General features: G+C 37.9%; 1 protein-coding gene across 1 annotated transcript in view; it reads right to left on the bottom strand.

Moving 5' to 3' along the window:
• NALF1 (NALCN channel auxiliary factor 1) overlaps positions 1 to 13,016 on the bottom strand; it is a 518,224-nt gene that overhangs the window by 230,531 nt on the left and 274,677 nt on the right. Inside the window, exon 3 of the mRNA XM_080577529.1 lies at positions 10,361 to 10,489. Within this exon, the coding sequence (XP_080433655.1) occupies positions 10,361 to 10,489 (129 nt within the window). The remainder of the gene's footprint in view (positions 1 to 10,360; positions 10,490 to 13,016) is intronic.

Raw genomic sequence — 13,016 nt, 5'->3', positions numbered from 1 at the left:
AGTCAAAAGAGGTGATTCTTCCATTATATTTAGCATTGGTTCAGCCTTACCTTGAATATTGTGTGCAGTTCTGGGCTCCACAATATAAAAATATTAGGATGTTTGAAAGTGTCCAGAGGAAGGCAGCAAAGTGAGTAAAAGGGCTTAAAGACATGTCATGTGAGGAGAAGATAAGGACACCTGGCTTGTCTAGTCTGGAGAAAAGAAGGCTAAGAGGCAAGCTTATTACTCTTTACAATTTCTTGAGGAGGGGAAGTGGAAAAGGAGGTGCTGGTCTCTTCTCTCTGGTAATCAATGACAGAATGTGGGGGAACACAGAGAAGGTTCAGATTGGACATTGGGAAAAAAATATTTACCATGATAGTGGTCAAACAATGGAACAGACTTCTTAACAAGGTAGTTGATGCCCCATGCCTGTCAGAGTTCAAGAATCGTTTGGATAATACCCTCAAAATACGCTTTAACTTTTGGTTAGCCCTGACATGGTCAGGCAGTTAGAGCAGTTGATCTCTGAAGGTCTCTTCCAACTTCTATTCTAATTCTATTCTATTCTATTCTATTCTATTCTATTCTATTCTATTCTATTCTATTCTATTCTATTCTATTCTATTCTATTCTATTCTATTCTATTCTATTCTATTCTATTTTCTCATCTATCTGTGCTTGCATTCGTTTGTAATTTCCAGTTGGAGTGCCTTAAGTGATTTTACACCAAACTAACACCTTGACACTACTAAATATTGAGGTCAAAAATATGCTTTTCCTTTGCCCACGTAGAGAAAAATTTGAAAGGTGCCAGTAAAAACATATTTTATCAGTTACTTTTAAGTCATTCTGGCACATCCATTACCATCTGATTGCCTCCTAAAATCCTGATAAGTAAAATTAGTATTTTAATATATTTGTATTGCATATTTCTTCAATCTTTGTAATCAAAATGACAATGTAATCAAAACCTGCCCATTCATTGTTTAAATGAATGCATTTCATGACTTCACTCCTTTTATGAATGAAATATTCCAAGCCTAGACCTTCTACTAAATAAAATCTTAACTTGAACTGATTTCCCAGTAGAAATTCACTTTTCAAACAACACTTTTGTAATAATGTAGCCATGTAAACTCTTCTAGTTCTACTGGTAAAACAAACAAGCACAAAACAAGAAAAGCAAAATGCATGATACTTATCCTTTCTACCTATTAAATAAACTTTCCCTTGTAACGGTACAAAGTGAAAGATAAAAAGTACACTCCCTATTCCCTTAGAGACTGAAAAACACTATATCATTTTTATTTTTATATTCCTGGTTTCATGTGCAGGACACTTCTATGCTGATCACATAAGTAAATGAACTTTAGGATGTAAAAATTTAGGACATAAAATGAAGGCAAACCATTATTCAAAATATATCCATTGGATTCATAGCAACATAAACATACGAAGCACATGAAAGCTTGTCTTTGATTTGTTAGTGAAAATTTTCCATAAGCAGAGTCATGGAAAGGACCTGAACTGTTATTGTACTTCTGGCGCTTTTTTTTTCTTTTTTTTTTTTTGAGTTGATGATAGGTCAGGAGTCTCCTGAGGAAACAGAAAGATTTTGTTAGATGTTCAAATTGTTAGTGACCTAAAATTCAGTTAAACATTAAGTAATTCAAGTGAAATGGTCCTCTTCCAAATTAAAGCTTATGTAATCAACATACTTTATCCTTTTAGAAGACAAAACTTCAAACTGTGCTCCTGTTGCATTTATGTTGTTATGCCTAGTTTAGAATTTCTTTTAATTCAGTACTTTGTTAGCTTATAGGTAGAGCAGATATTTTTGGAAAACACTTTGTGTAGTAAAATCAATTTTGAGTTATCCAGAATACATATGGAAATCTAAAATAAAGTGATATATACATGAAAGTGAATAGCTCCAGAAATGTTCAAGCTATATGTGTACATTTCAACTTAGCAATGTGAATGCATGGGCTTGAGTCTAGACTTCATAATGTAGAAGTGACAACATGGTCTCTGGTATGGGGCTTTGGCCTGTGCAGCTTTTTTTTTTTTTTTTTTTTACTTTTTCCCAAATGGTTCTTCAACACAGGCTAGGAATAGGTCCAAACAGGCAATGTGAACAGGGCCACTCCCTATAAAGAGTGAGTGATTTGAACCAGGTGGATGTGAGCCTTGCAATGCCAACTGTCTTCAGTGGGCCATTACTACTTTTTTGGTCATGCTTTTTTCTACTGATCATAGAATCATAGAATCATTAAGCTTGGAAAAGACCTTCAAGACCATCTGGTCCAACCATCACCCTACTAACCAATGTCACCCACTAAACCATCTCCCTAAGCACCACATACAACCTTTCCTTAAACATCCCCAGGAACAGTGACTCCACCACTTCCCTGGGCAACCCGTTCCAATGCCTGGCTACTCTTTCTGAGAAGAAATGTCTCCTAATTTCCATCCTAAACCTCCCCTTGTGCCACTTGAGGCCATTCCCTCCAGTCCTATTACTAGTTATCTGCGAGAAGAGGCCAACACCCGGCTCCCCACAACTTCCTTTCAGGTAGCTGTAGAGAGCAATAACGTCTCCCCTGAGACTCCTCTTCTCCAGACTAAACAACACCAGTTCCCTCAGCTGCTCCCCATAGGACTTGTGTTCCAGGCCCTTCACCAGCTTCGTAGCCCTTCTCTGGACACGTTCCAGGGCATCAGTGTCCTTGTACTGAGGGGCTCAAAACTGAACACAATACTCAAGGTGTGGACTTAGCAGAGATGAGTACAGGGGAATGATCACCTCCCTGGTCCTTCTGGCTACACTACTCCTGATACAAGCCAGGATGCCATTGGCCTTCTTGGCCACCTGGGCACACTGCTGGCTTATGTTCAGGTGAGCATCAATCAACACCCACAGATCCTTTTCCTTTGCACAGCTTTCCAGCCACTCTCCCCCAAGCCTGTAGTGTTGCATGGGGTTGTTGTGGCCAAAGTGAAGGACCCGGTGTTTAGCCATGTTGAGCCTCATCCCATTGGTCTCTGCCCATTGGCCTCTGCTCATTGGCCTCTGCCCATTGACCCATCCTGTCCCTCTGCAGATCCTTCCTACCCTCCGGCAGATTGACGCTTCCCCCCAACTTGGCGGCGTCTGCAGACTTATTGAGGGTGCACTCAATTCCCTCATCCAAATCATCAATAAAGATATTAAAGAAAATGGGCCCCAACACCGACCTCCAGGGAACACCACTCATGACCAGTCGCCAGCAGGATTTAACTCCGTTCACCACCACTCTCTGGGCATGGCCATCCAGATGGTTTTTAACCCAGCAAAAAGTGTACCTGTCCAAGCCATGGACTGCCAGCTTCTCCAGGAGAATGTTGTGGGAGACTTGTGTCAAAGGCCTTGTTGAGGTCTAGGTAGACTAGGTCAACAGGTTTTCCCTCAGCCACCAGGCGGGTCACCCAGTCATAGAAGGAGATGAGTTGGTCAGGCAGGACTTGCCTTTCATGAACCCATGCTGACTGGGCCTGATCCCCAGGCTGTCCCACATACATTGCGTGATTGCATTCAAGATGACTTGTTCCATCACCTTTCCTGGCACCGAGGTCAGGCTGACAGGCCTGTAGTTCCCCGGGTCCTCCTTGCGACCCTTCTAATAGATGGGCGTCACATTAGCAAGTCTCCAGTCATCCGGGACCTCTCTGGATGACCATGACCACTGATAGATGATGGAAAGAGGCCCCACAACCACATCCACCAACTCCCTCAGCACCCTCAGGTGGATCCCATCTGGCCCCATGGACAGTCCAGGTGGAGCAGCAGGTCTCTAACTATTTCCACCTGAACTGTGGGGGGTTTCTTCTGCTCATTTTTCCAGACTTCCAGGTCAGGAGGCTGAGTGCCCCGAGGATAAGTGGTCTGGCTAGTAAAGGCAAATGTAAAGAAGGCATTAAGAACCTCGGCCTTTTCCTTATCCTCAGTAATCATGTTCTCCCCTGCGTCCGGTAAAGAATGGAGATTCTCCTTGGCCCTCCTCTTGCTGTTAATATATATATATATAAACATTTTTTTGTTATTCTTAACCATAGTGGCCAGGTTGAGTGGCTGGGTTGAGCCCAGCTTGTGCTGGGCTTTGGCCTTTGTGATTTTTTTCTCTGCATATGCTGTTTGTTTGTTTGTTTGTTTGTTTCCCTGACTAGCAGGAACAGAACAGCCAAGCAATAGTTTTTTCTTGAGATAGGCAAATTCAGCCACAAGCTGTTCCAGCCCGCAACTCCTGACAATGTGGAGAACTCACTGCTAGTCAGGGCTTCAAGTCAATGAATTGAAGTCTGTTCATGTTAGAGCAAAAACTGCATGATGCCTTTCATTGTCCATAGACAGGCAATGAAAGCACATAGGAAAAGTAAAATTTCTATAGAGCTTGTAAATAATTTCTGCTTGGAATATTCCCCCACAATATGATGTGGTTTTACAGAACAGGCATGAATGTAAGAAAGAAGAATGTAAATATAAAATATTTTCAGCTTTGTAATGAACTTATCATAAGAATTATGAGTAAAAAAATGCAGATTAGGCTTTAGTTCATATATTACCTGGCATTAGGATATTGTCTGCTCAAGTAATTGTTAACCTATGTATGATACTGTTAACATTGTTTTCTGCAAGAGTTAACCCAATGTTCACCTATAATATTAGTAGCTTTATTAAATACAGTCTCATGGATAATTGCCATCCATACAAAATTAAAACTTCATCAACTGTTTTGTGGCTGGTTGCCTTTCTAGAAGCATCAAAAATAGTGCACTTCAGCACTCCTAGTGACTGTAAATTAGTAAAAAGTAATTAGAGATTTTAATAACACTTTGGCTACATTATCAGCAAGCCCAGTAACTGGATCTTATTTGTTCATGTTTGGCAGTATGTTGTACACACCCACACAGACACCCACTCAAAACAAAATATACCTCAAACTCGACAAACTTGACACAGCCCTAGTTTTGTTGTTTAGTTGGTTGGTTTTGTTTGTTTTATTTTTTTGTTGTTGTTGATTGTCTTTCTTAGTACAAAGACATTCTGAAGAAATAAAAGGCAAGCTTAAGTAAGACCTCTCAACAGGTTTAACCAATTCCAGATCTTAATTTGCTTACACCATCAAGAAACTTTTCTAGTATCTTCATACTACAGATATCATTTGAAAATATTTGTGAGCTGTGGCGAGTTATGTCTCAGTGAGCTTAGTACTGCATTTTTCACAAAGATAATTATTTTTACAGGAGAATTTTCTCTTCTAGAGAAGTGTGCACACCACATTTGCTTCATCTTGTGATTGAAATCGTTGTTTTAGCTGCCTGCACAGATTAATACCATCCACAAATAAGAAATTCCTTTGATTAGTAAGTGCCTGGAGATTTGTGTCCCAGTCAATAACAGATAAAAGAGAGACCTAAAACATTCATTTAGAAAAGTTGTGGGCTGTAGAATCCAAATAAAAAAATTGGCTTGTAAATACAAAATAAAAATAAAAATGGAACTATATGCTTGATGTCACCTCTAAAACAAGCCCTAGTAGAAAAATATTTTATGTTTTCTGATATAAACCTCATGCCTGTTAAGTACGCAGATCAAAAACAATTACTGAGGTACAAATGTCTGCCTTTTATGTACAGTGTTTATCAAAAACTCCTTAATCACATCCCTCTTTATAAAGAAATGTTACAGTAAAATGCAAAAACAATGCTGAATGTAAATTTACCCTTGGACAATACTGAATAGACAGGTTCAAAAGTGCTGAGACATATCTAGGCTTCCCTTTGTCAGGATTTACCTATATTAAGACTATTAAGATACTGTTTAATATCAATACTAAATGTTTTAATTATTCAGAAATAAATGTTAAGAAATTAATATTAAATAAAATGTCTCCAAATATACCCAAAGTATAGTAAATCAGCTAACGCATAGACTATTATATATTAAACTCCATAATTGATACCATCAATCATAAAACGATATATAGCATAATGTAATTTCCTAACACACTAATTCAGTCTAATAAATTTGTCATTCAAAAGCATTTAAGAGATGGATGTGAAATTTCCAAAAAGCCTCCCACTGATTTTGGACCAGGCACCCTGCAAGTTCAGGGGGTGCTGTTAATAAGATGCCCATCAGAATATGAATGAGAAATAGTAACTTTAGTAAGATTTTCAGAACCAAGCTTTCTGTCAAAGAAAATCTGTTCCTTCCTCAAGTCATAGGAAAGCTGCTGAATGAACTGACTTCCATTGCTTCCCCTTTTAAAAGTTTTATCCCACCTTCCTCCCACTTCTGATTTCACTTGCCTACCATGGGTACAAGTTTAGGACCATGACTAAGACATTTCTGGTTTCAACATGTATTCAAATTATTATATACAGAACTTGACATTGCAATAGCACTAGCATTGCAAAATCATGTTCTCAAAAGATTTTTAATTCCAGATTTTTTCAGGACTGCTCCATTACTTGAAAAAGCAGGTAAGGATATATGGATAAGTCTAAAAAAGGGTCTCAAGGATTTAAGTGATGACTGAAAACTCAGATTTAGTTAGTCTATCCCTAGAAACACCTCAATTCTCCAAATTCTGTCTGTTAGTTCTAAAAATATCTGATACATAACACCATCATTGTAAGTAATGCATCAGCTGATCAGTAGAGCACAGCTATCAGCTCTCACAAAAGTATTTTCCTCTCACACTTCCTCTTGTAAATCCGTTAATGCAACTAATGTTTGGGAGAGTAGGTAGGAAGTGAATAGGGTCAACCTCACCTCTCCTCTTCTAGGTTATTAAATTATTCTAGGACTGGAGTAAAAGAAGCTTTGCATGTCTCCTTTTGCTATCCCTCCACTCTATAAAGGATAATCATAATTCATTGGAGTAGAAAGCCAGGGTGACGCCTGGAGTAGAATTCCAAGACCTGGTGGTCATGACAAAAACAAGGGGCCCCATATGCTAACACCTGCACCAAAGATGAACTAATGTAATAATGTCCTAGTTTTGGACCTCAGATCCTACTACCTCAGCACATCATTTCAGGTGTTGACCTGCCAACTGCTGACCTCAAATTCTACCTACAGTTCACGGAATCACAGAATCACAGAATCATCTAGGTTGGAAGAGACCTCCAAGATCACCCAGTCCAACCTCTGACCTAACACTAACAAGTCCTCCACTAAGCCATAGCACTAAGTTCAACATCTAAACGTCTCTTAAAGACCTGCAGGGATGGTGACTCAACCACTTCCCTGGGCAGCCCATTCCAATGCCTAACAACCCTTTCAGTAAAGAAGTTCTTCCTAATATCCAATCTAAACTTCCCCTAGCACAACTTTAGCCCATTCCCCCTTGTCCTGTCACCAGGCACGTGGGAGAATAGACCAATCCCCACCCCGCTACAGCCTCCTTTAAGGTACCTGTAGAGAGCGATAAGGTCGCCCCTGAGCCTCCTCTTCTCCAGGCTGAACAATCCCAGCTCCCTCAGCCGCTCCTCGTAAGACTTGTTCTCCAGACCCCTCACCAGCTTTGTTGCCCTTCTCTGGACTCCCTCGAGCACCTCGACGTCCTTCTTGTAGCAAGGGGCCCAAAACTGAACACAGTACTCGAGGTGTGGCCTCACCAGAGCTGAGTACAGGGGGACAATCACTTCCCTAAACCTACTGGCCACACTGCTTCTTATACAAGCCGGGATGCTGTTGGCCTTCTTGGCCACCTGAGCACACTGCTGGCTCATATTCAGCTGACTATCAACCAATACTCCCAGGTCCTTCTCTGCCAGGCAGCTTTCTAACCACTCATCTCTTCACAGTAGAGAGAAGCACAGCTTTGAGAGGAGACACAGAGAACTTCCACCATAGTGGCACATGCTCACTGACTAAGAAGCCCTTCAGTGAAGTGAGAATTCAGTTGGGGTTACTTCAAGATAAAAGTGGATATTTAACTTTGTTTACAACATCCCAAACAGTGATTTAATTAATTATTGCTTAAAAAGAACACCATCTTTTCCTCTGCATGAACATTCACATTCAGGTGAAGGGTAAGGGGCTGTAAACCCCAGTTACTGTCTCCTGACACCCCACCTTGAACAGGCTTGGCCAGGAAAACAGAGCACAATGTCTAATACAGGACCCAGTAGAGAAAACAGGATTAACCACCACTGCTGAACCTGCCAACCATTTTGCACAGGCTGCTTTGATTTCTCTGATGCATCAGGTATTATTAATTGAGCAAGGAAGTTAGATAAGTCATTGTAGTATCACAGTCGGTCTTTGCAGTCGCTGAGAATTGCGGTTGCTTAATTCCAAACATGATAAAGACTTCAAAAGTTAATGTGCAGCTTGTACTGAATAATAACAGGAAAATATTATAATGAATAGTTAATCATAACTTAATTAAATTTTCAGGATACAAGGGCTACTAAGCAATTAAGCAAATATGCTGTACTTAAGGGCATAATTAAAGGGCCTTCCTGCTTCCTGCATATAACATCATTTTAAAAACTTTACATTTCTCATGATCATTTCTGTGGGAAATACCTGTGAGGCAGAAAGCAGATTATGCAGCAAAATTTTATTGTTTCTTCAAAGCTGTCACACAGTTAAAAATAATGTCTTAAATGATTTGCATAATAATCAGTCACAGAAGAAATTGTTCATTATGTTTAGCATATTAAGGGTCAATGCCATATAACTAAATCTGCTGAAATAATAAAATGTTCTCTTTTCAACAGTTTGGTACCTGTGACTGATTCATCACACCCTTCCATCTTTAGTTAATAAAGTCTGGCTGACACACTACGTTCAAGCCTTAGTTAGAGTCTGCTGCATAGTTCTACTTGTAGTACCCTAAACAAACCAGTTCAATAGGATGCTTACAGTGGTATTGACTACTGTTGTATGCCTTATGATTCCTTTTGATTCCAATGGTCTCCTTACAATACCATTTATTCCATTTATCTTGACACAAATTATTAATAGAAGAGAAACCTGAGTAGTTGTATTGCTATCCATTCAACCTTGTGTACATTTCCTGAAATATGTACATACTGTTCTACAGGTCTGTTATCAGGAATTAATGTAACATTGTTAAGCTCCTTTTTAATGTGCTGCCTTTAAAAGAATGGTTAAACTATATCATGTCATGAAAAAATAACCAATTAAGAAAATGCAAACATAAAGACAACTGTGAATTTTGAGAGTTGCTTTGTTCTATTTGTGGCTGATATTTTGATGCATGTTTCCTTGGGTTTCTTTGGAAGGCAGATAGGCTATGTTTATTCTAATTTCAGCATTCAAGGTGCAAAATGAAAAGACACAAAAATAAAAAAAGTTCTTCACAATTCCTTCTCAGAAAACTTATGAACTGAGTGAGTCATGAGATTTCTTGCTGTTTATCCTACTAGAACCATATATTTGGATGTCAGGAAAATCACAACCTTATCCCAGTCTACACTTTCCTAAAATATAAGTGGTGGCACTGTTCTCTCCTCCTACTCACATTCTACTACAAGACAAGAAAAAAAAAAAAAAAAAAAAAAAGGAAAGAAAAAAAAACCACCTCTATGAAAGCAACATTTTAAATCTGCCAGTGTTTTGCTCAGTCTCTCATATTCCCTCTGGTTAAATACTCATGTCATCATTAATGTACAGCATCTCATCCCTTCATGAAGACAGCTGCCAAGATCTAAGCTGCTGAGAAAGCAGTGACTTTGCAAAATAAACCAGTCAAAAGAAAATATAAATAAGTTACATCTTTTTGATGATCTTCAGTGCAAAGTTTACTTGCACTAGTATTCCTTCTTAAGAAGATAATTTAGCAGCAGCCAGAAGCTATAAACAATTGTTATAAATTGATTTTATGATGAATATTTCTTAGAATCTTCTACAGTCCACATTAGAATTTAGCAGTCTACCATTGTTTTTATGATCAAAATGGTAATTTGACAGCACACCTACTTCCACTCCTTCACATTTCTCTACATAAGAATTCTAAAAATGCAGAATTCCTTTTATAGTAACGCGGCATTTGAAAATCACTGAGGAGTTCTACTTTGAAACCATGGTTTATAAAACAAATGTCTTGATCACTGAAAACAAGAACAAGCATATTGATTTCATGGAGTTACTATTCATTAGTCTGCTGTAGGTCTGTCTAAATAATCCTTTCAATGGGACATTTTCTGAGGAATTCTTGTTTCTTTGGAAAATACCTTTTTGGTGTTATCCAAGTGATCCATGGGAAGGAACTTAATGCATTCTATAAAAGTTAACTAGAGATCAGTAGGCTGAAGACACTGCATGTCTTTTAGTAAAATATTCTTTGAGTCTCACCTTATTAACTTCTCTGTCAGGTCAGCCACTTCCCACTTCCCCTTTATCTTTCTTTCACTGGGATATGAGCCTGTAAACTCTGAAACTGTCTGCCTTCCAGGGGGTTGGGTGCTTTGGGGATCCTGTTTTCTGAAAAAAAAAGAAAAAAGAAAAAAAAAAGGAAAAAAAAAGAAAAGAATTGGGAAGCAAATAGGCTGTAAACCTTGTCTCATCCCCTTAAAGCCCAGCATGGAGGGCGCCATATAGCTGAGGCTTGCAGAAGGCCATCTAAGTGATCTATGTGACTCCAGCATCAATTAAGACTTTCAGAAAATTGGTTTCTGCCTATGAAAACTCCATTCTAAATTACTGAAATAAAAGGAGAAAGAAATATTCATACTACTTATCTAGAGGGACCTAATTTAGTCAATAAAACTTTCTCAGTTCCTTTTATAATCCACTGAGGGGAAAAAAAGGAAGAGGAGGGAAGTACTACAAACTGCCCTTTGGTTACTCCCCTCTCTCTGTTTTTCATTCTTTTCTGACAACAGAGACAGACAGACCTCTGTGGGAAATATTAGGACAAAACAAGAATAACAACAACAGCAACAAAACAACAGCAACAAAACAACAGCAACAAAACATTTATATGAATATTGCTCCAAAACAATCCCAAAAGATTCAGGTTAGTGGGCTTCTATTTTGACAGAGCATTTTGGAATCCAAGCATATTATTGTTTATACTTGAATGAAAACAAATCCTGAAACCTTGACATTCTTTGTAAACTTTTCAGTTGTTTACTCAGCCTTAGGTGCTCATAGATTCTCCATTACCTGAAGTTTATATAATCATAGAATCATAGAATGGCTTGGGTTGGAAATGACCTTAAACATCATCTAGTTCCAACCCCCCGCCATGGGCAGGGACACCTGCAAGGAATCATTTCTGAAGTCCTTTCCAACCACAACTTCCGCTAGAATGAATCATATTTCAAGCAAGCACATGAACAGAAATGGAATTAAATGCAAGTTGTTAACTGTAAGTGTGAAAGAGAAGACAACTGTGTAGGAATGCCAAAACATTCCTTCCTTACTCAAGAAAGTAACCCTGAAGGCTAGCTGGAATTATTGTCACTGTTCCAATTAACAGAAGAAATTTCTCACGGTTAAGTACCTGAATAATAATAGCGAAGAGAAAGAAAGAATGAGCTTGGTTAGTTTCTTCTTTGTTAAGTTTCTTTTCCCTTGATTTTGTATAGCAGTTTATTATAACATAAACGTTCTTTTTATTCAATGACTTTATAATAAGGACAGTCTGAGCTTTTGAAAGTTGCAATAGTACCAAGGGAATCCTGCTCACATAATTCCATTTGTGCCTGTAGTTTGCTGCTTCTTGTCTCAGAAATACAATTCAGAGAATTCGAAATATGAACATGAGGAGCAGCAGCAGTATACTCAAAATGCAAATTTCCTGGGGATCATTTAAAAAAAAAAAGTCAATTATAAAAAATATTATTACTAGTAGTCATACTACATTGAGTTCCCTTCTGATGTCTGTTATGCTATAGGCAAAACCGAAATACATTCAGAATATGTTTGAGTTATTCCTCTAAACCATTTCTTCTCCAGTTATATGATTCTGTTATTGTATTTCTCTCTTTTTCCTCCTTTGTGCAATTCTGGATTTCCTTCCAAGGTGTTAACTAAATAGTACCAGTGAACTTTAGATTAAAGAGAGACTGATTTGTATAGATTTAATGCCTAGTCTTGTCTTCTGGTTTTCTGGAGTAAATGCTGAAGGAATATGTTTATGTAATACCAGTTTTCATTCTGACGTACAGAATTAAGGAAATATTTGTTACCTTGACTATAATTTATTAAATAGAATTTAAAATGGAAGACAGCTTTGTCTATAGTACTTATATCAAATTCACTGTAACGTTTTGAAAGGTTCTGACAACATAAAACTGTGGAAAAATTACTTTTAATGGAAAACCATGAAAAGCTGGATACAAACAACATGAGAGAAGCAGCCCCTTCTAATCTAGGTTAGTTAAATTGTTAGTTTAAGATTCTGAAAAAGGTTAATATAATTTATGCCAGACAACATAGAGTAATGAAAAATATAGCTTGCTCAGCTTCTCTGATACTTTATTTTTCTTTCTAATGAGATAACAAAATTGACTGATTAGTAAAGTCAACTTATATAAACTAGAATATAAATTTGTATGGATTTTTTTTCTAGCTCGTATTTGTCTAAATCTACCTTTCAGATACTTGATTTAATTACATATTATATATAGTAATGAGGGTAATCAATGCAATACAGATTCTAGTGTGGCACTATTACCAAAAAGACTGTCACAGTCTCTGGACATCTGAACAAAGGAAATATTAATTAGGCATGGATCAGTTGTTTTATCCATTTATTTAGCAGTAGTACTAAGAACACTTTGCAAGCAGTTTAAAAAGAGTAATGAAAAACCATTGGAGGCAGCTCAGAAACAAGGATCCAGAATGATGAATGAACTGTAAAACATGCTGTTAATGTCCATTTAACAACATTCCTCCCCCAAATCTATGTCAGTTATCACACTGAAATTAAGACTTAATTAATCACATTTGCTTTACAAGTTAATATAACTAGACCCAATACTTGTAAGTTAAAATTGGGTAG

Source organism: Anser brachyrhynchus (genome assembly GCF_964034855.1).
Source record: "Anser brachyrhynchus genome assembly, chromosome: 1".
In the NCBI taxonomy this organism is placed as follows: domain Eukaryota; kingdom Metazoa; phylum Chordata; class Aves; order Anseriformes; family Anatidae; genus Anser; species Anser brachyrhynchus.
The sequence above is the reverse complement of the archived record's forward strand: the minus strand, read 5'-3'. Positions and strand labels throughout refer to the sequence as shown.